Source organism: Indicator indicator, chromosome 13, assembly GCF_027791375.1.
Source record: "Indicator indicator isolate 239-I01 chromosome 13, UM_Iind_1.1, whole genome shotgun sequence".
NCBI lineage: Eukaryota > Metazoa > Chordata > Aves > Piciformes > Indicatoridae > Indicator > Indicator indicator.
Window position 1 is genome coordinate 22,115,448 of NC_072022.1, and position 22,499 is coordinate 22,137,946.

General features: G+C 41.7%; 1 protein-coding gene across 1 annotated transcript in view; it reads right to left on the reverse strand.

The window, feature by feature from the left end:
* Positions 1–20,851, reverse strand: part of USP13 (ubiquitin specific peptidase 13) — a 50,277-nt gene extending 29,426 nt beyond the window's left edge. Inside the window, exons 1-3 of the mRNA XM_054385915.1 lie at positions 20,699–20,851; positions 9,836–9,961; positions 5,751–5,811 (exon numbers count right to left, since the gene is read on the reverse strand). Of these exons, the coding sequence (XP_054241890.1) occupies positions 5,751–5,811; positions 9,836–9,961; positions 20,699–20,851 (340 nt within the window). The remainder of the gene's footprint in view (positions 1–5,750; positions 5,812–9,835; positions 9,962–20,698) is intronic.
* Positions 20,852–22,499: the final 1,648 nt, after the last annotated feature.

The following is a 22,499-nucleotide window of genomic DNA, read 5'->3' on the forward strand; positions in this document are numbered from 1 at the left end:
TTGCTGCTGGACTGACTGAAAACAGCAGCTGTGAGTGGAAAGCAGTACTGTAAACCAGCACACTGCAGGGGAAGTAAAGGAGTGGAGTGCCCAGATCAGATTTAGAAAAGTTACCAACTGACTGCACTAATAATAGTGTCATAAGGAGGCTCCAGGCAGGACACACAAACAGGATTTCCTGTGCATATGGATGTGTCTGTGTGCATATGGAAGAGAATACAAACAAAAATTGAATGAGGATGTTGACTAGCGAGCCTACAACTAATTTTGAAACTTGAGAAAGGCATCTTAGGAATTTGGGCTTGATCCTCTCTCACTGAAGATAATGGACAAAGTTGTATTGACTTGAAAGTGGAGGACTGAGCCTGTATATCAAGTAATTTCTTCCTGAAGCCTCTAAATAATAGCAAATTGCTGCAACCATACTTCGCAAACTATAAGCTCTTCATTTGTCTCCAGACACATGTGAAACACTGACCTCATCAGATGAGCTATAAAAAAGGAGAAAATAAAAAAAAACAAAAAAAAAACCACACCACACCACAAACCACAGTCATCATGTTCTCTTTTCTGGCAAAAGAAAGCCAAGCTTCCTACTAGGATCATTTGGATCATTCACTACTTGTAAAACAGCATCCAAATTGCTTGTTACATCTCCAAAGCATTAGTATACTGTTCTTATTGCTAGGTATAGACCTCAGCCCCCAGATTTCTGGAACAATCATGTGTTCAGCAAACAAAGTTAAACCATCAAAATTCCCACTTTTAACTATTTTGCTGTCAGAATTATCATTTGTTAATCTAGCCAAATTTTCAGTTCTACCTAAACTAGCAAACTATTAAGACTCTACTAGTCTAAGGAATCTGCTCACCATTCTATACTCAACTCGAGCCTAGATAACAAAGCCAAGGAGCAACAGGTTTCCTTATGGTCTAATTAGTTCCACTGCTGCTTCTGGGGAGTACATACAACTTCATTGGGCTAAAATTTAAAATGCTGTCAGGAAACACTCAAATCCCCCTAAATTACAACTTTTCGTTTATAGACACATATTCTACATGTGCTTACTCAAACCACTTGTGGCAAAAGTCTGCTTCAGAAGCTTACCAAAATCATCTTTACTGAAAACAGAGTTCTGCTATTGACTGCTAGAACTAGGAGAACAAAGTGGAGCTGTGGTCAAATCCAGTAGAGTGGTCTTTACACTTGGAAACAGCAGCCGTAAGTGCACTCACTGCCATAGGCAGGCACTATCTAGGAAAAGCTCAGCAAGTTTACACATTCTTCCAGACTCTAAGTGGAAGTTTGTCTTCCTTTCTGAGACCTTCTCTGAGATCAGCTGTGTGTCATGGATACTGCTCCTCACTGACACTCTTCTCATCAGCAACTGCCATCCTCACAGATCTGCTGACAGAGCTGTTCAAGTACTTCAAAACACTTTCAATTGATGGTCTATGTTAGCCCTGACTTTGCTCAAAACCGAGCTCACACAACTTGCTGCACTGGATACTGCTGTGGTAACTGATCTGGAAGAAGACATCTACCTACAGACAAGTTTTATGAGCGGCACTTTGACAGCTCTGTTTAGCTAAGAATGCCAGCTCTGGCATGGACTAACTGATACCCAGGAAGAGAATACCAGAACAAGACAAAAATATGGTGATTCTTCCCTTCCCTCAGTCTATTCCTCCTTGCTTCCCGATATCTACCTGGAGTTTTATTAGCTGGGATTGGGGTGGCTGTGCGTTTGTCTGGTTGGTTTGGAAGATAGACAGTGGGGGATACTGCATGCACCTGCAGTTTCTCTATTCAAAAGAGAGGTTCACTTCTTATTTGTAAAGCAAAACAAAGTATCTCAGAGTTACCTTCCTCAACAGTGGCAGCTAATTTAGATCACACACTATGCACACAGTTAAAGCACTTCTCTCGTCTTTGTGTTTTTCAACATTCATATCATCTATTGTTTAGTTAGTAAGACATTAAAAGCCACTTTTAAACTTAATCTCTTAGAGAATTTTAAATCAACCAGCAAACTATTTCCTCATTTTCCAATTCATTTCCAGACCACTTATGATCTCATTAGTTCTTCATAATTAGAACATTTTGAAGAACTCCACTGATAACTCCTGGGAATAAGAGGTCCAGGGGGATTTTGCTAGTAGCTCTAGTGTAAGAACTAAGCCTCCAATCCATTCAAAACAAGGATCTTCCCTCTCATTCTACTACCCTTTTGGACAAGGATCTTCTAAGGAAGTTCACAGTACATCCTGTTTATCGAATTGCTCTTATTCACATAGTCACTGAACACAGAGGGACTACTACACATAGTCCCAGACTATTCTGGCAGATCCAGAACATTACTTCCCTTTGGAAAAAATCCACAGTGGTTCTTTTCTGTTCTGCATATTTACACCACTTTCTATCAACTCTGATCCTCTCTTTCTTCCATATAGACTAATACGAAATGAAAACTTTCCTGGCCCTGTAATGTCTTTTTTTTTTTTTTTTTTTTAATCCAAAACCAGTATCACATTTACTGATTTAAACAAGATGTTGCATATCAAAGACAACAATGCAGCTGTTTCATATCCATGAGCCTTGTGAAGTCATGGGAAGCTACCATCTTATACTATCAATTAATTTCTTTCTATTTTACAGACACACAGGGACAAGCACAAAGTATTGACCTTGCCAGCCTAGATAATGCAGTGATGATACTACTCCATGCATTGTGATTCAGACAATCTGCTGTAAATACAACCTTGCACAGTTTGAGCTGGAGTTACCACATCCACACTGCCTAGCAAGATTTCAACAATCTAGGTGAAAGGCAGTTCCCACTTTTCAAGCACAATATTATCATGCTTCCTGATACACAGAGCACCCAGTCTCCCCCAGCCTTCTCCAAAAGAAAACCCAAACAAGGTAAAAATGTAATGCACAGGCTCACATGCATACTCACTTTGCTGAGGGAAAGATAAAGCTTTCAGTTGACTGACCCAACCAGTTAGTGTTGCTATTGCATTTTATGAATACTAGCAGTGCTAGAAAGTGAGCACCCGAAAGATGCTTTAATACTAAGGAGATTGAAAAGGGTTTAGTATCTTTAGTAGCTTTACATCAAGGAAGATTGTAAGAAGCAATGTAACAAATGCCAAAACTGGATTGACTTTTTACAACAAAGCTTAAATCTCTGGGCCTTAGGGATTTATTCAAAGACACCTAGAAACAAAGTGTTGGTAGAGTAGCCCATGGATCATTGTCTACTCTTGTCTGACAAGGTAAGCTCTAAATGGCAAGTTACATATATAGGCTGATAATAGCCAGTTTGGTGCAAACCTCTACCCATAGGTGCCCAAGGTCACAATGAGAAAGATACCTGTTAAGTCCAGCAGCTCTGAACCAACAAAAGAAGCAAGAAGATGCAGGGTTAAGAGGTACGATGCCAAATTTTGCTACCCATCTCTGCTGCTGTCACATGCAAAATAATCAAATCAGCTGTCCTCTCCATGTTTTCATTTCCTCAACTATGAAGGACAGAAATAACTATTTGTTCTTTAAGCATGGTCAAAAATAGCAAAATCTGCTGCACCAAAGAAGTGGATACAAAGCATTTGGATGTATGGAAGTACTACCTCAAGAACCTGAACAAAGTTGATACTATTTTACTCACAGCCATCCAGGGCTGAAGAAGACTGCAATAGAAAACAACGATGAGATACTTTTTCAGAAGTCGTGATGGTTTGAAACTGTCTTTTTAATTTTTCCTTGCAAAGTTCAAAACAGAGAAAGTGAAAGAGTATAAATAAGTCATTATTGGGTGTAAGAAAGCAAAATACTGATTGTTCTAAACACTTCCATTGGATAGATAGAAATGTTTAAGAACTATTACTCAAAACAAAGTGGGGGCACTCTGCACATTCTGCGTTCGGCAGTGGGGGCAGTTGCTGGGCTGTCTGGCTGCTGTTTCTTCTTCTCTTCTGGCTGAAGATAACACATACTGACCTTGGCAGCTAAGTTAACAACTATCTGTTTAACTAACTCTGCTTCTCTGTCCAGGGGAGTCTGGGGGGAAGCTCTTGGGAGAGAGAGGCCCCTTTGGGAGGGTCCCCTTGGGGGGAAGCAAAGGGAGATCGGTTGTGCTTTTCTGTTGATTGTATATATTTGTAAATGTTGTGAATTTTGTATATTTGTACATATTCATTGCATTTCATCGTAGATTTTAGACTCTGCTTGTAAATACAGCCTTCATTTGCTTCCAGACTGAGCTAGCCTGGTTATTGTCGGGAGGGGGGGCGGGGGGGGGGAATTTCAGCTCACACCGACACAGAAGTGCTTCAGATTCCAGAACTGGTGGGTTAAATGGTGATAGTTCCAGATGCTAAATCAATCCCAGTGAAGCTGCAGTGCTTTCAGTAAAGCCCAGGACACCTGGAACTGCTGCAGCAGATCTACTCAGTGGGAACAAAATGCTGAAGCGCAAGGGTGGACTTCAAGGACTGTGGCACATCAGAGACACTATGCCATGGACACTGTGTGCCAGCATACAATAATGACAGGAGCCTTGAAATGTATGTAGCAGATCAGTAAGAATAAAATCTGGCTATGCTTTGTACTTGTTCACACTCACATTGCTAACACTGTACCACTGCTGCACTGAAGCCAACTTTGTTTCTGAACCAGTTATTTTATAAGCATCTCATGACAAATATGATGCTCAATGTAAACTGACAGTAAATGGTATTTAGACCAGCATCTGTAACTTAAAGGTCTCTTCCTACAAAGGAAGTTTCATTTCTTTATGACTCATCTTAAGAGCTTTTTCCTCTCCAAGGTCTCCTTGCAAAACTTACTCCAGACAATAACAACAACAATTTAATCGATCACAATCTGCAAAGGCCTCTTAGGGACACGTTCCACAGATCAAAAGCCGTAAGAGGTGGAAATTGTAAAGAAAACATTTAACCTCTTCATTACCAAAAGAAGAATTCACTATATGCTATTAACGCAGAGAGAATAATAGATTAACTAAAGAAGTACCACAAGTGATAGAAGGAGGGAGAACACAAGCTTTGCATCATGCTTTCCTCATCCGTGAGGCCCTCAGGTTTTCTGGGTAATCTGAATCAATGGATATTGGATGGAATGGACATGGGAAGAAAACTGCTTTCCATGAAGAAAAGGGATAGAACTGTGGATGTAACAGAGTAAGAATTGGTAAGAGATGCTCATGACATATGTAGTGTTTATTTCATTACAGAAAAGACCACAACATCACTGAAGAACGTTTACCTGTGTAACAACTTTGAAATGATAACAGCCCTTCCTATGACCAGCTGTTAAACATGCAGTGCCACACTGAGGCCCATTACACATTAAGGCCCTACTTACACATTAAGTAAAGATACACATTAAATAAAGATAAACATTTCAATCAAAGGGTAATTTGTGGAAATCACTGAGAGATAGAAGGGACAGAATTAATCAAAAAATGCCTATCAAACCTTAGGCTGCTTGAGAATAGCTGAAGGTCTAATTTAGACCAAAATATTTCATGCATACATAGACACACAAATTGCTAGGAATTACTTCTTTGTCTGGAGCAACTTTAAAAAGTAGGGAAAAAAAACTATCAGAAAAAAGAAAACCCACAAGGAGCCCCAAAGGCCAACACAATGGTGGACAGCACCCAAGTATGCGTGCAGACAGGGTCAGGAAAGGATTGTGAGAAAGCAGCTGTTCACAATACCTAAAAATAGCTTAGCATTCCTCCTTTTTGGTAAAGCTCCACCAGATGCCCCTGGTACCTTCTGGAAAGAGAGAGAGAAACAATTAGAAATTCATCATGTGAAATAACAGTAAATCTGCAATAACTCAATACCATCAGTGTTTCTGATACATCTATCTGTGCATTGTCCTTCTATTAAATCACAGTCTTCACTGAGCAAAAATGTCCCCAGTGGGACTCAACTCATCATTGCTTACTTCCCTCATGGACTGACAAAACCACCATCTGACTCCTTCATCTTTGCTCTGTTAGGAATTAAGCAGAGCATGCCTTAGTTACCATGGGTGACTGCTGTTCTACTAGCAAGGTATCTAGCATCACTCAGACTTCTCACCACTAGAACCTCTACAGTATTTCTTAACGACAAAACCCAGAGAGAGGAAGAATAGGTTATTGTACACATAAAAGATTCAATCCTTCATACCTAATTCCTGTATGACCATTTTGCTGTGATCTATTAGTTCAGTTAATTTTCTTCCAGTCAGAAAAAAATGCCTTTTCCTTCAGGATCTATGCCTGCTGCCATTAAGATCTGTCCAAGTTACCACCACACTTTCTTAATATCAGAAAGTATGGAGAAAACTTGGCAACATCCCAGCAATCGTTCAGAAGAGATCGTATTTTATTTTTTAATTTAAGCTCCAGAGCAGAGAATAGGAGCTTCCAGGTGACATTCAGTTTCAAGCACTACTTTCTTACTTCAAAATACCTCTAACTACTAGGCAAAGCACGAGTGGCTGCAGAAATGTAGAAGTCAACACACTTGCTTCTTAAGGTGTTTATTAACAGGCACTATTAAATCAAATAAGCCTCTGTGGTTGTAATATCAACATGATGCATGATGCAGTGTATAATGTTAGTGTAACTGGTGAGGTTGTTAGGCAACTTATTTTAATAATAATATTGGGATACAACAGGTGGAGAGGAACCAGCCAAGAACCTGTCAGCCTAGGGAAAGTTCATGTTTGCCTCTGCTCCATGGTAGGTGAAAAGGCCACATATTTTGGGTGGTTCCCTTCATCATGTAAATAAAGCTTTGGCCAAAGCAGACTACTTGAATCATCAGTGAGGTGTTATACATCACAAATAAAGGTTTCCATTCTTAGAAAGAGCAGATGCCAATACTCCTTGGCTGCACTTAAGAAGAGAACTTATCATCCATATATATGAACCCTCTATCTACATATAAGAGGAGGGTATGGGTTGCAACTCAAAAAGTACCAAAAAAAATCCAAAATAAAGTGAAACTAGCATGCAGAGCAGTTTTTTTCCATATTACTGAAATGTAACAAGTGGAAAGGAAGGAGCCAAGAATCTAAATCTATTTTTAAAAAGCAACAGGAAAATACAACATAACCGAGTTACCAATATATTATGAATAAAATATACATACTCCAAGGATTGTAACTTCAGAACTTTAAAAAAAAAAAAAAAAGTTTCCAGTACTAGGAAGCTCCAACTGAATTCTGATGTCACCAAGAAGGGTATTATGAAAGTCATTATGACTAGAGATTTTAAAGAGGAAGAATTCACATGGAGTGTTTAGCATTGCCAGCCTGACTTGAAAAATTTCAGCTTGATTTTCCAAACTGCTGAATACATCTGAACTGGAACTGCAGATGCTCCATACTCCTGAAAAACCCAGAACCCTTTTTTCCCCCACTTGTGGGAAATCACTGAAAATATTCCCCATTTACAGAACAATTTTGTCGTCTAACAGATATGACAAAACACAAAATCAAAGTCCACACAATGCATCAGTAGAAGCATTACACTCTGTGTTGATGCTTCTTGTACAAGGTGTCACTGTAACCTATTCTGTGTTCCATGACAGTACCACCACTAAACAACATCCAGGAACCCATCACTAGGAAATTTCAGGCCTCTCTACCCAATGTTTTCCACAGAGATGAGGCATCACTATAGCACCAAGCTAAAGCTTTGCCTGGGGCTGAATACTACCCAGGCAGTTTTACACAAGTCATACACCACAGGAAAGTGACTGATTTAAAAAATCTGAAGAGTGAAACTGGGGGGGAGGTGGGCACAGGGATTTAGCTATGAATTTTACCAGAGGATGCTCCATACCTTGCACTTGTGCACATTTCTGATGATTCAGCAAGTGCCTTTGGCGCTGAACTGCCACTGGCTGATACTTCTAGCTCTACTTGAGCCAGTAGGCTGAAGACATGACTCTTCTTTTCTAATTAATTGTGACAAGATACATGGCTAATACTTATTCCAAACACCTTTGGATGCAAGCAGATTTCTGCAGAAATGCAGTACATTCTGACAGGATGATTGCAAGGGAACCACAGGCAAGCACGGCAGCCTCACTAAAATAATCACAAGACAGTATACCCAATGTCTTTGGCTTTACTGTATCCTGTACCAACAAAAGTTGGGCTTAAAAAGCACAAAATCATAATGCAGCCTGTGTCAGGCACTTCCCAGAAGTGTTCCAGTGGAGGTCTAATGTTTCACATTGCTCAAAGGAAAATACAGATGGCAGGTAAGAAGCAGTCACGATAAACAAAATCCACAGCCAAAGTATGTGGAATCCTATCTATGAGCCATGTTAGATGAGACAATCTTTACCTGTGCTGTACAGGCAAACACTGTTTCCTACCACATGACCCAGTGCACAGTGCATCACCATCTTCAAGCATAGCTGCCAGGCCCCTCTACTATATCGTAACTCACAAGGAGAAAAATAAGAGCCACTGAGATAGTTTCAACTGAAGGGGTATGCAACACCAAACAGGCAGTATATGTGTTTCTCCCTTTCAGAGTCCTTCAGTCTAATCTTTATCCAGGAAAGGATTTTTTGAGGCCTCATTTTAATTCCAGTCACGTGCTGAAACACAGTTGCATACAAGGAAAGTTGACAGGATTTCTGCCCACCTCTCTCCAGTCCTAGATATCATCTTTCAGGAGTGCTAAATTTGGTCAGAAGAACTGGTGCTAAAGCTAGACTAGGCTCTCCAAATCCTCAATTTACAGCATGAAGGAAAATGCTTGTATCACTTTTAGAAGGAAAGACAATTCTAGAGTATAACAAGCATCATGAATAATCTAAACTTGGGAGACATGCAATCTACCTCACTATAATCCTGATAAAATATGGGTAGTCATCTTCTGGAAATAAAAGAACTGGTCAGAGCGCTTTAGATAACTCAGAGCCTTCATCACCCAGGGGAATAATTGCAGTAGAATGAGAAATGTTAAGTATCCTGTCCTGCTCCAAGCAGCTATTTTAGGCCCTCTAACCTGCCAAGAGACAAGAGCTTACAGGAGAGTGAGCTAAAAGCAAACCCAGTGCCTTCCAGATAGCTCAGGTCAGAAGTCATTAACAGCCCTTTACAGATGCCAGACAAACCACACACAAACAGATGTTATGAAGCACAGATTATTGGCTGCTGTGCATGTGCAGTGATATTATGGAATAACAGTGAACATGAAGTTTGTATGTGCACATGCATGTTTAGGAGAGTGTGTAAGGCTGAATGGGAGAAGCATGTGGTTCTAGAACCCAGCATTAATTTAGGCTAAGTTTCAGATCCCAGGCTGGGTCAGGATCAAGGCTTGTAATTTAATTGTACAGAAATCTTAGGGTGAAAAGAAGTCCTGTCACACTGACATGAAACCTCATGTTAAAAAAAAAAAAACAACTTCCAGTCAAATCTGAGCCAAACCCAGTAATTCTACACTTCAAAGGCAGGTTTCAAAAAAGTATTTAGTTACCTACAGCATGCATGTCATATACATGCAAGATGTATATCGTACATTTCTGTGGTGAAAAAATTCAGTTGAAGTTGGGCAGCAAGCTGCCTTTAAGATCTGACTCTCCAGGGCTTTTGATTCGTCTCAGAACTGAAAGCCATAGGATTGATTGGGATCCAAGTACCTGAATTTGATATCCAGCCCCAAATTTGAACATTTTCATTTCTATTATTCAAGATTTGATCCATATCTGAACTGAGTTACATAAGCACAAGAAACCAAAGAACTGCCAGGGTAGTTATCCAGGAAGCCACAAGCCTTACCTCTATCACATGTCGTTTCAGATGCAAGTATACACACTGTCCTGTCTTCCGGTAATGCCTTTCGATGTGTTCCCTTCCAAATCCCAGAAACGTGTTCATGCACACATAGAGGCCTCCTTCTGAATCCTAAAAGGAATGACACAAAAAGTTACAGCACAGAGGGAACAGAACAGAAAAGACTCAGCAAACAGGAAAAAAAAAAGGAAAAAAAAAAAGAAAAAAACCGCAGACCATTTCTGTTACCAGGCAAGCATTCTACCCATGGCTTTTGTAGCATGTTTCAATGTTTATATTATCCATAAGAAACTTCCACATTGTATCATAGCCTATAGAAATGCATTGAAAAGGGTTACTTTGCAGCTACAGATTAATGAGTGTCCAAGTCAGAAGTCTAGAAGTCAGTCTTGAAAATTGCCATTTGAGTGCCCATCCACAGAGATTTGTAGGTGCAAAAATTTATAAGCATAGAAATAAAGCACAGACACCTGTCTGAAATAAGTAACAGAGATTTTTTTTTTTGCCATTGGATTGGAAGAACAATATTCCAGAATAGAAACACAGCAGAGCTGATGGTCCAGAGATTTAGCCACAGCTTTTACTATTGATCATAATTTTGTCCAAGAGAATTAGATCTCAAATGACCTTCTAGCTTTCAGAACTGGCTAGCAAGAAAACTTTAAACTGTTTTATGAACATTCTTCAGTGTTGATCAGACATTCTCTCTTTTGAGGTCATTAGAGTGCTTGGAGACAAAGCACTACAAAGGAAATATAAATGTATGTATTCCTGGTACTGATCACAAATGCTGACAAGTCAATAACATAACCTGGCAGGAGTTCCATCACTCTTTGCTCTCCCAAAAGCTGGGTGTTGATGCTGGCAGTTATCAGCATCATCAGGGTCTTGCCACTTTAACACCACTCCCAGATCTCTCCTACATCATTCAGACTGCTAGGAGGACTTTCAGTCATACAGTTTGTTCTAGCATATATTGTTTTGAATAGGTGGTGCATAACAAGGATTGAACCTTTCACAAGCACTGTGAATGTTTGTGCTACTGGAAGTACAGAACATCTCATGTGAAATTCCCCAAAGAGCAACATGATTTAAAACTCATCCACAGGCACCTTAGAACTAAGCAAAATAAATACAAATCATTATCATGTATTGAGAACCATGACACAAAAAATTGCTTTGAGAAGATATCACCTGATAGTGCCACACCTGAAACATATTCAGTACAGTAAACCAGGAAGTTGTCTCCTGCCTGGCCTGCCTCTCTTCAAAGCTCTGTCAGGCAGGAACCTCTGCTCTGCCTCTGAGCCCTTCTCTCAGAGTGAGCACCTAGCTGCCCATCCCACGATGCCAGCCATGACATGACTGAGTCTCTCTCCAATACTTTCCTAACCAGCACCAGATTAATATATCTTATTCTCTTCCAGAAGGTGAAGCTGAAGGGTTAATAGTGTTGAGCAGTTGTTGCTCATTAGATACCCAGTACAGACCAGGTAGGGCCTGAGAAGCCTCTCCCCTCCCAAAAGTGCCCCCAAACTCCCAGACTTGAATGTGCTACTCTAATTCCAGCTAATTCTCCCCAGCAACAGCCCTCACCTATACCTGTATACTACTCTTTCAAATATGTTTGTATCAATACAGCTAAAGCCAGAACTGAAGAACTGCCTCAGATACCAAGTACTCAGACACCAGACATGCGTACTTCCATGTGGCCAGCAGAGCCACGGAGCTGAGGAACAGCATGCAAAAAGAGATCAGAGAATGACGTTTTGCCCCAAGACTTTGGAAAATATCTCTCTTGCATTTTTCTTTCTTTCTTTTCTTTTTTCTTTCTTTTTCTCTTGATTTCCACTAGAACCAACACATAGAAGTTTCAGCTTTTCAGATTCAGCTGAAAGACGAACATGCAATGAACTAGACAGCTGTTGCTTTACCTGCCTTTAAAGGACAAAAAAATATATATACACACACACACAGAGCATTGAGCATTCCAGGATTCAAGGCTGCAACCTGAAGCAAGCTTAGACAATGTACCATTCACACTTAACATATACCATAAATTCATTATTTCAGCATCTAGATATCACAATGTTTACCTCTGAAGAGTAAACGGTAAACTATTTAGCAATCTATAACCCTTCTCTGAGATTCTATTAAAAAAATACACAGTTTCTTTGAATCTGAAATATGCACAGATATTAACAGCCTTGAGAATGGGGCTGGTATCTACACTTGTGCTCAAAAATAATGAAGTCTTAAAAGAAACTGTATCTGGTATCCAAAACATTCATACAATACAATTGTATTAAAACACATTACCTTGATTTTAATTTTCACAACTCTTTCAAAAACATATTACCTTTATTTTAATTTCCACAACTCTTTCACAGTTTTATCTACTTTAAAACCTATTACACCTTTGCTATCTGTTCTGATATCCTGTATTCAAAATCCTTTTGCATGATCTCCTGTGAGAAAGTCATGAATCTGTCCTCTACAAGTGAATTCTATAGGTACCCAGCCTAAATAAAAACACCGTGTTGTGTCACTCTGGGGTCTCAGGAACTTTGTTTACCATTTTGTTTTCTTGGAGATTCTTCTCTCTTTTTTCTGGAGAGAATTCAAGAGACCACTGAATGGTTTCTGACAAGCAGCCTGTGACAACAATCTGACATTTTAAGTATATGAGCTAAATGTAGAGTCTGAGTAAGTTGGTTGTGGTTACTAGCAAAACAGTTATTTCTCCTGGAGAATGCAGGCAGACTATTCTTTCACACAGCTTGGAAAGAAGTGGACAGGATGTTCAAAAGCCTAAAAGGTCACACCAAAAGAGGGGCTTGTGTGAAAAGCCACCTTTGCAGAAAGCTGTATAAAGGATTAGGCCCCTGTTTGGCACTCAAAAAACACTAACCTAAAACCTTACACAGGCTTTGTGCTGGTGAATTTAACCCTCCTGAGCACAAAACCAGTTCTGGAAGGAACAATACTATATATAGGCTGTGGCATAGATTCATAGATTCATAGAATGGTTTGGGCTGAAAGGGACCATAAAGTTCCAAGCCCCCTGCCATGGGCAAGGCGCCCTCCACGAGACCAGATTGCTCAAGGCCTCACTACCCAGATGGCCACTCAAGGGCAGGCTAGTATTCTTACCCTCTAAAGAAAAGGAAAGCTGATTTGCTCTTTACTGTGTTTCCTCCTGTTCTTTGCTGCTGAGATGGTCACAGCATGTCAGGAGCTTCATCGATAGAGAGAGACACAATCCACACCAAGCAGAAAAGTAATAAAGAAAAAAAAAAACATCCCTTCTTGCGTATTCACTTATTTAGATAATAATTCGTGTTTTGCAGAGGTAAGATGAGGAAGCAAAGAGGAATCTACAGTGAAACAGAGCTAAAATGCAACAATTAGTCTCTCTCAGGCCTGAAATACAGAACAAGGAAGCTGGTGGGTAAGAGTTCTGGCAAACACAAACGCCAGTCCACACGGAAACACACAGAGATCAGCACCTCACTTCACACATGGTGATGGCACCGGACACTAATAGCTTTCAAACTCTACTAATCAGGATTTGAACTAATGACCTATATCCTGTTACCAAACCCCCCAAACTATTTAGACCCCTCAGGGAAATCTAAGGTTTAGCAATTTCCACCCCTGAAGTGGCTCAGACAATAACAAATTTATAAAAGCACAACTGCTGTGGTGATCTCCTAATACAGCAAACTCTTACGAAGACTGGGTACAATGTCTACAATACAGGTCTCTGTTTTAGACCCACTAGAACAATGGTAAAAGTTGCTAATAGAGGTAGTAGAGAAGAGAGTAAAATGGCATCTTGATTTTTCACAAGTCTCCATAATCTAATATACAGAATGAGAAGTTTGTTCATCCGGTCACATACAAAGTAAAAACTGCCAGTTATGACAGAGGGTCAATGGCTCCTCTGTGCTTTCCACCACAGCTTCCATGAGAGTGTTTTCCTACAAATCCCACAAGCATACAGAACTCTTATAGGCTCTATCACGAGAGTCTGTTCATCAGGGATCACCACAATTTATCTGACTGTGGTCACAAGACTTTCACTGTATAACTATAATCTAATCTTTAATATATTTGGTGAAGTTACAGGGCACGTATTGCAGTGAATCTCATAATAGTGTAATTAAAAAAAAAAACAGGTATTTTATTTCAGGGCAGGCTTAAAAAGAGTAACAGGCATTTCTGCACTTAATATTCATCTCAAAAATACACAGTAATTCACAGTGAGGAATAAAAAGAAAGTCTGCCTCTCTGTCATGCTCCAGTACTACTCTCATTGAAACAAGGAAAAAACCAAAACCAACAAACCAACAAAGCAAACCACAGCCAACCACCTGAACACAACAGCACAGAGATGGCTCCAGCAAAACAAAAAGTTCACTTTCAAGTTTCCACTGCAATAAAAGATAACTTTCCTCAGGGGAAGCAGGTGGGAATCAACCCAAAATATGTCTGCCAAAAGCAGGGAATATATCTAGCTACATTCAAAAGGAGCATGGAACCTGCCTTTTAGACACCTGACCTCTGTCACACAAAAGTGACAAGCAATGGTGACAAAAGGAAAGCAGAAAAGGAATAATACAAGTGTAAAATTGATCATCTGGTAAGGAGGAGGAGACAAAGAAGCAAAAGAATCAGAAAAAATAATGTAATGACACAGACATACACAAGCATTGATGTGAAAAATATATACAATCAGTGGAGTTGTGTACTAGTGGAACTGGTGAAAGGCAAGAGAGATGGGAAGAACTGGGATGGGCAGAGAAAGAAAAGTAGCAGAAAATAAAGTACAGGGCTTCTGATAAGTGATCTGTTGCTTGAAGTGCAAAAGAAATCCTTCGCTACCCTCTCTTGAAAGCGTGTTTTATCAGGCTTTATGTCAGCAACATATAAAAAAATTTAAAAAATCAACAGCTTGAAGAAAGTACACATCACTAAAATCAAAAGTACCTGAGGACTCTGGGGTTCTGATGTTCTGTGGACAACTAGTTGCAATAGCAAATACATTACAGTTTTGAAAGGCTTGAAATCCTCCAGGTTCTGGGTGCAACACTAGCTACTGGGATGACACTGGATATTTCCCTATAAGCAATTATTTCACAATTGCTTAATAAACATGTCCAGTATCTATGTTGTAGCTTCTAGTTGGGCATATGGACAAGGCCAACCCAGTAGAGCACTGAGAAGGATTCCTAGGAAGGAAAATAAACCAACAAACAAATAAACAAACCTGTGAGGGCCAGTCAGTCACTATAATGAAACCAAGACATTAGGCAGACTCGAGAACAGGGCATACATAATTCTGAAGCAGTATCGTGTAGAAGTCACATTCACAGGCAGATTCAAGGTTTCGTAAGTGAGCAGATACAATGGCAAAACTAACATTAGGTCATGAGTACTTCTAACCTGCAATCAGGAAAACAAAACTTCCATCCATTAATCAGCACTGTTTGGCATCACATTATCCAGGTGCAGATTGTGTGGGCCACTGATAGAGATGCCTTAGACCCACCACAGCTTACTTTCTGTCTCAAGCAGTGCCACTTGTACTGCTTCCATGGCAGTTTAGATTTAGAGAGCCTGATGATTATTCCCTTGTGCAAAGCCCTAGGTGTACAAATCTGTTAGTCACAAAGACAGTGCTGGGCTTCTTGAGCAACATTTAAAAAAAACAGAAAATGGAGAGAAGTGTTGAGAGGAAACCTAATGGTTCCACACTTCAGCAGAGGTCCAGGGTTGTCCACATGTCTGCATCTCAGTATTCATCCCTGAGCACTCCAGGTAACTTACAATCAAAGTCTCTCTGCTGCCCAAAACATTCCACATTTTGGTCAGTCACAGATATAGAGGAAATGGCTAATGAGATTTTAGTGTGCTCAAACCCAGAGAAATGCACAACGCACATATGCACTCATTCTCCAAAGCTGCATATTTATTCCTCATCTGCGAGCCACTGCAAGCACAACCCTGACTGACTGTACTATTCTCCAGCTCTGGAAGACCACTTAGTTAACTTTAGTGTCCTGATGCAGGCCCAACCAGCAAACACTTGACCATGAGATAGTTTTGGGATCTCCTTGTAGTACAGCACTGTTGGGGTTTTTCAAGTGATCACCTGCCACCAAGCAATTCACTGCCTCAGTAACTTGGAGGTCATTTTGCAGCCAGGCCAAAAACCTTTGTCTGGAGTGTTTTGCTTTGATGTATTCAGACCTCTTGTTTCCTCACTGCTGCTCCTTCCCCATCAATAGAAACAAGGTAACAGCCTGCACCTCCCAGAGAGCGGCCCCAGTGGCATTTTAATTTTCTCCAAGGAATATTGACTGAAGGAACAGCCAGATAAGAGGTGCTTATTTCTAGAAAGTTCTGTGCAACATGGTCACTGATATCCATCACACATTCCAAATTCTCAATTTCAATCTCAATTGTACTGTCTAATAATCAGCTGAGCGTCAGCACAGTTTAGCTTTTCGTAATTGTCCCAACATAACCATTACAGAGTCCTCAAGCCACAAAAATGAAGTCAGCAAGATTCACAAAGGAAGCTGCTGTCAGCAGCAAAGTTTATGAGCAGAGTGAAGCCAAGATTTGAGCCACTCAGATAAACACAGTCTTGCAATCTACAGAATCAGACTGCTTGGTCCTGTTGCTGTCAGACTCGTGACCTGTGCTATGATTGTAACCAATGCCCTTCATAGTGAAGGCATCAGAGCACCATCATAGCCTGCATGTATGTCTGTCTTACGGCCTAGTTTGTATCCCTGTTATAGAAGCTGCCTCTCCCTCAGATGGATCTTGTCTAAAGTGATCAGAGTTCTTTGAAACAAGGGTCTCATCAGAAGGTGGAATTCCCAGCTGAGTACTATCCATCTATTGAAATAATTAAAGACTAAAGATTGCATAATGCAATCTTTTGTCTCCCATATTCAGCTGAACAAAAAGTCAGGCTCATCCACCAAGACAGTTATAGAGATCACAGTAGATAAAATAGGAGAGAAACCTGCACAAATACAGAAGGCAGTAACCAGGATGGATGACTGCATGTCATACCTGAATAACGAGAGGTCCAGGGCTTGACAGGTCAAACTGCAGAGGAGCCATGGCTACTATAGCTGCTGGGGCAGTCACTAAAGTGAGTGACACTGAACGCTAAAGTCATGCTTGTTTTTTAAGCAGCCCATCATCTCCCCTCAATTCTTGTGCAAGAGATCAATGGATAACTGAAGTAGGAGCCCTCAGAGAAACAGTTTCTCTAGAAGCCACCAAAACTCCAGAAAAGTCATTAAAAAAAACCAAGCCATAAAAGGGTACATTTCATAATCTTACAAGACAAGCAAACTAAAAAGCGCACTCTTAAGTGCACAGAAATTTGTCTCCTGTTTTTGCCAAGCTTTCTGGAAACTGGCCCTAATATGTTCTGTTGGAAATAGACCAAATCGAAGGACATGATTGTCTCATCTGTATAGTGGTCTTTTTAACAGTACTACCTTTCTGACAAGATCATCATATTATGCTAATTCACAGGGAAAAAAAAAATGCACTGAGTATCCACTGGTAGCCCTTCCACACATATTAAATCTCTTAAGTAATGTTTCTCTTTGTAGCACAAGGGTGTCATTGTTCTCAGGTTTTCACCCAAGGAAGTAACATTTAAAACTCATGGAAAGGGAATGTCAACCAATTTTCAGAACAATCAGTGAAGCTGCCTGTATCCTCCAGAAGACGGCTCTTCAGTGGCACCAAAGTGCCTCTGTAGTGACACTATATGGCTCAGACCTGAACAAGAGGCCACAGCTGACAGAGGGACAAACAGGTCTGCCTAAGCCAGGTCTTGCAGCCACGTCAAGCTTTGCACAAATGGAAGTAAAAGATGGAGCCACTCACACTCAGTACCTCATTTTCTGATTCTCCCTGAAAACAAACAGCTCTGGTGTTGACTATCCCACCCACCCTGGTCCTTTTCAAAATTGCTGCAGCATCTTTGTCTACAATAATAATACTACAATAATAATACTACTTTGCACCCTCAGACCTCATAGGCTTGATGTTTTTCAGTGTATTTTAAAGATCATAACACTTCCTTAGAGGGACAATAATATAAAATTAGTATAGCTGAAGACACTTGAAAGCAGAGCTGCGGTGTGACCAGGTGTGTCACTTCAAAAGATGCAGAAAGCACTGAGGAAATTCGCTTCTGTGACAAAATTCACTTCTTTGGTGTTAATGAAAGAAACTACTGAAATAAGATCTGGTATTGAAGAAAAATATCAGAACAAAACATCTTGAGTTGACTCCAAACAGAGACAATCCTGAAGCTAAACTGTAACAAGGAGCAGATTTGAAATGGCAATATGAGAGGATACTGAGAAGTAAATGGTAAAATGAGGAAATACTGAGAAGTAAACCTACAAGAAAAACACCTCTTCCATCAAAAATGTGATCTAGAATGTTACCATGGAAAATAAAACCAAGAGCATGTTCTTTAACATTGATCATTTGCTTTAACTTCGTAACACAACAAACAAGACGGATACATCAACAGGAAGAGGCTCACTCAGGCTATAGGTAGCTAACCTAAAAGAGTAAGTCACTAAATCAACCTAACACAAAGCATACAGAGCAAAACATCTCCCTTTAACCAAGGCAACTACCTCTCTGTATCCTTTCACTTTCTTTCTTTCTGAAAGATGTAAAAACACAGCTTCGCTGTTTTCAATTTTTAAATGTAAGTGTCTCACAGAAGCAAGCCCTCTAGAATGCATCATCCTAGAAACAACATCCAAATATCTGTTAGATTACGTGGGAATAAAAAAAAAATCTGAGACAAAGTCTTTTGCCAGCTAAGCTGAGGAGCAGTATGTGCTGAAAAGTCATGGAAGGAAAACAATAGAAACTGAGACTAATTTTATTTACTGGTACTGCAGAGGTTCAGCCAAGCCTTTTGCCCAGTGAATGCCTGTAAAGCAATTTAAACAAAAATCTTTAAGAACAGAAGAAAACGTTTTCCAAAATCTGAATTGTCTTCTAAACAAAGTCAAAAGGATAAAATGTTTTTGCAAAGACACAGCAAAACCTCACAGACCTGATGATTCCTACTCCATCAACTACTTTTATACATACTGTTAGGTTAATTTAAGTTTTGCTCAAATGTTTTATATTTTCTCTAAATATATTTTGTTAAGAACAGCTTTTGCTGTATTACTAGAGGCTTGTTGGCTGGGGGTGGTAATTGGCTGTTTATTAATCTTTAGCAGTTATTTCATATCCCTTCCTACTTAACAGAAACTTTTTACAAACTATAATATTGAAGAAGCTCCAAAGTGTTAATAAAAACATCACCCATGTGTTTACAGGAGCAGAAATTTAAAGGAAAGATTGTGCTCCATTGATTTTTTTTCCCCAAAAAAACTTATAAAGTACATAATGCAATTAGTGTCTCTGCAGCACAGTCTGATTTGGCAGTTTTAATCAGACCGCCTACCAGTATGTCAGGGCTGCTGGGTGACACTTGAGATCTGAAGAGCGTGGGTAAAAATAACCTCCGTTCAACAAGATATGATGAACACCAGACAGCTGAGTCACCTTTAAAACCAATTTTGATTTTCTGTATTAGAAGGAATTATCAAAGGATTCAGAAATCTGTCTGAAACGTGCCTGTAATGTAAATCCTGAACTTCCTTTTGATTGCTGCCACTGACTTTAACATCAGTATACAGTGCTCAGTCACTTCTGGGAAACCTCAGCTTCATGTAGAGCAGCAACTTCAAGTAACATTTCAGCTCCATTTCAAAAGTCTAATTTCTAAGCACCTGCTTCTTATGAAGCATTGACCATTACAATTTATGAAGGCTTCCAGTATTATCAGTGAAGCTGAAAAAGAGTTAGGCCCCAAATCTACCACTTAACACACGCAATCTGTGAGGCTCACGGATTTTTTGCAAGACAGCTGAAATACCAGAAGCTTACTGTTCATCAAGCATTCATCTAACAGCAAACTAAATAAGCTAGCAGAGAAATACTACAAGTTCATTGAAGTCCAGGGACGTAACTGAAGCCCTGGGGAGAAAAAGTATTTCAGAAGGACTCTCACGCTGATTTTTCAGGTCGAGCCTTTACTTTGGGAGTTTTTAAAAGATTTTTAAAAGGAGATTGAGCACCGAGACAGTAGGAAAGCAAAACGATTGGCATCTGCTAGTCAAAATATGCAAAAGAGAAGGCCAACAACTGCCTGCCTCTTTTAATCTCTCGGCATCCAAGTAAAAACAAGGGCTCCGGAGGGGAGCGGGCAGCCCTCGCACTACCAGAGCCCATTTCCCAGCAGGCAGGAAACTTTCCCCAAACCCGCCAAATCCGCGTGTCTAGGCAACCACTCCAGACCGCCTTAAGGAGAAAAACAAACGGAGCGAACCAACGCCGCTGCCAGCAGCGATTTGCCGTGAGGAACCGCGAGCGCAGTGGACCGGCCGCGCAGTGCGGGGACCCGGGCAGGGCTGGGCTCACGCGTCGCGGGAGACCCTGCGACCCATGCGGAGAGGGCGAGGGGAGACCTGACTGCGAGGAAGCCGCTGCAGGTGGAGGCAGGCGAAAGGAGGAACGGGAGAAATTGTAATGCCTGAGGAGGAGGAAGAGGCCCAGAGAGAGGGCGAGGGGCAGCCCTTGGAGCAGGGGATGCAGCAGAGAGCGGGGAAGGGGCTGAGGAGGGGCAAGTGTGCCGCAGGGCGAGTGTGGCGCCCGGCGCCGGCTGAGGGCAGGTCGGCAGCCCGCGGCAGGAGGGGGAGCAGCCAGGGGCGGCTTTGCTGCACTCACAGGCGAGTCGTAGGAGAAGGCACACTCCGTCTTGTAGACCCTGTCCCCTGACTTAGGCACCCGGATCGTGGGCATGTAGGGGACGAGGAGCTCGCCCAGATCCCCGGAGGCCATCTGCGCATCGCCGCCGCTGAAGAGAGCGGCCCGCTGCATGCTCCCTCCGGCCGGCCGGCGGCGCGTGGGCAATGCGAGGGTAATGGAGGCGAAGGGCAGCCGGGCCCGGGGCAGGGCGCGGCGGCGGGAGCCGGGGCCGAGGGAGGGGAGGGGGAGGGAAGATGCTATTTTTAATCCAATGGCAGCGAGAGCGACACCAGCTGCGGCGGCACTCGGGGGTCCCGGCGAGGGCGGGAGTAAGGCGCAGGGCGGCGGGGGCGGGCGGCGCCCGGCAGCCCCCTGCCGCCTTCGCCAGTTTCTCGCCGTGAGGGAGGTGGCCGCAGCCTCCAGGTCCGTTCTGCTGAGGCGATTCCCACGCAGCGTCTGTGCGCGCGGCGACCGTTAGGTGGCAGCCGGCGTGGCGCCGCCGCCGCCCTGCGTCCGTGCTTCCCTATCCCCCGCCCCGGCCCGGGCCCCGTGGGGGTTGTGCGGCAGCTCCCGCCGGGGGGCTGTGTCGGCGGGCGGGGGAGGGAACTGGGGTGTGCACTCCTGCTCATGCGTTTTGCCAGAAAACCTTCATTTCCGTGAGGGGAGGATGGAGACTCTGCCTCCCCGCCCCCCTGCGTGGCTCGAAGCAGGTTTCCCTTTGACCGGTAACGCTCTGCTACGGGCTCGTTTAGGTATTATTTGAGCAATTAAATACTATATATGAGGGAGAGGGGGTTAATTCTCAGACGCAAGGATCTACTAACTTCACATGCCTAAAAGAAACCTCTAGACAGCGAAGTCCCCGATTAACGGCGGTACCTTGGGGACAGATGTCTCGCAGTCCGTCACGACCCCTCTATAAACGATGGTGTCGTTGCTGTCTGTCGGTGTGAGCGCGGCCGGCTCGGCCTCTACCTCAGGGTTCTGGGTCCTGCCTGGACAGGCAGGGTAGGTGGGCACGGAGGGACGAGCTGTTGGAGTACGGAGCGAAAATGCCCGTCCCGAGATGCCCTGGGCAGCTCGTGGCAATACCAGCAGCCAGATACTGATTTCGTATCTTGAGGGCCAGTCTCTTTAGCATAAAATGACCTTTTTTTTTTTTTTTTCTTTGACATTTGCTGTGATTTTCGCTATGAAATACTGTTAGGAAAAGGAAGAATAGAGTAACTTGTAGGAGAACCGTATCTAAATGTTTTTTTCAAGCAGTATCTAATAACTATTGCATGACTGATCCATTTACAATGAAGGATTCATCAATCACTTCCAAGCAGCTGATCTGACCCTTTGCTAGAACCACCTTTTACTTGAAAATAATTAAAGTTTCAGATGATGGTTCTAATAAAATCTCAATTAACAACCAAACTGATTTTTTTTTTTTTTTTAGTCCTGTATGAAGAAATAGGCTGTTAATGGAATGGCCTTAAACTTACTCAAGAACATCAAAGACTTGTGAGCATAGTTGGATGCTGGATAAAAAGCACAAGTGAATATAGGGTCACAAGACAGACTTATTTTACCTGAGAAGACTTTATGCTTTTGAAAAAGTTTCTCTTACTATAAACTCAGCGTTTATAAACAAAGAACGCAAGAGTAAGACACAGAAGCTGCCTAACCTGAAAGTTGTCTCAAACAAAAAAGGACACGTCAAAGCACTGATACAAAATCAATGAGTCTTTATGGTGTTTGGCTGTGCTAGGAAACAGCAAACAAGGCAGTCTGC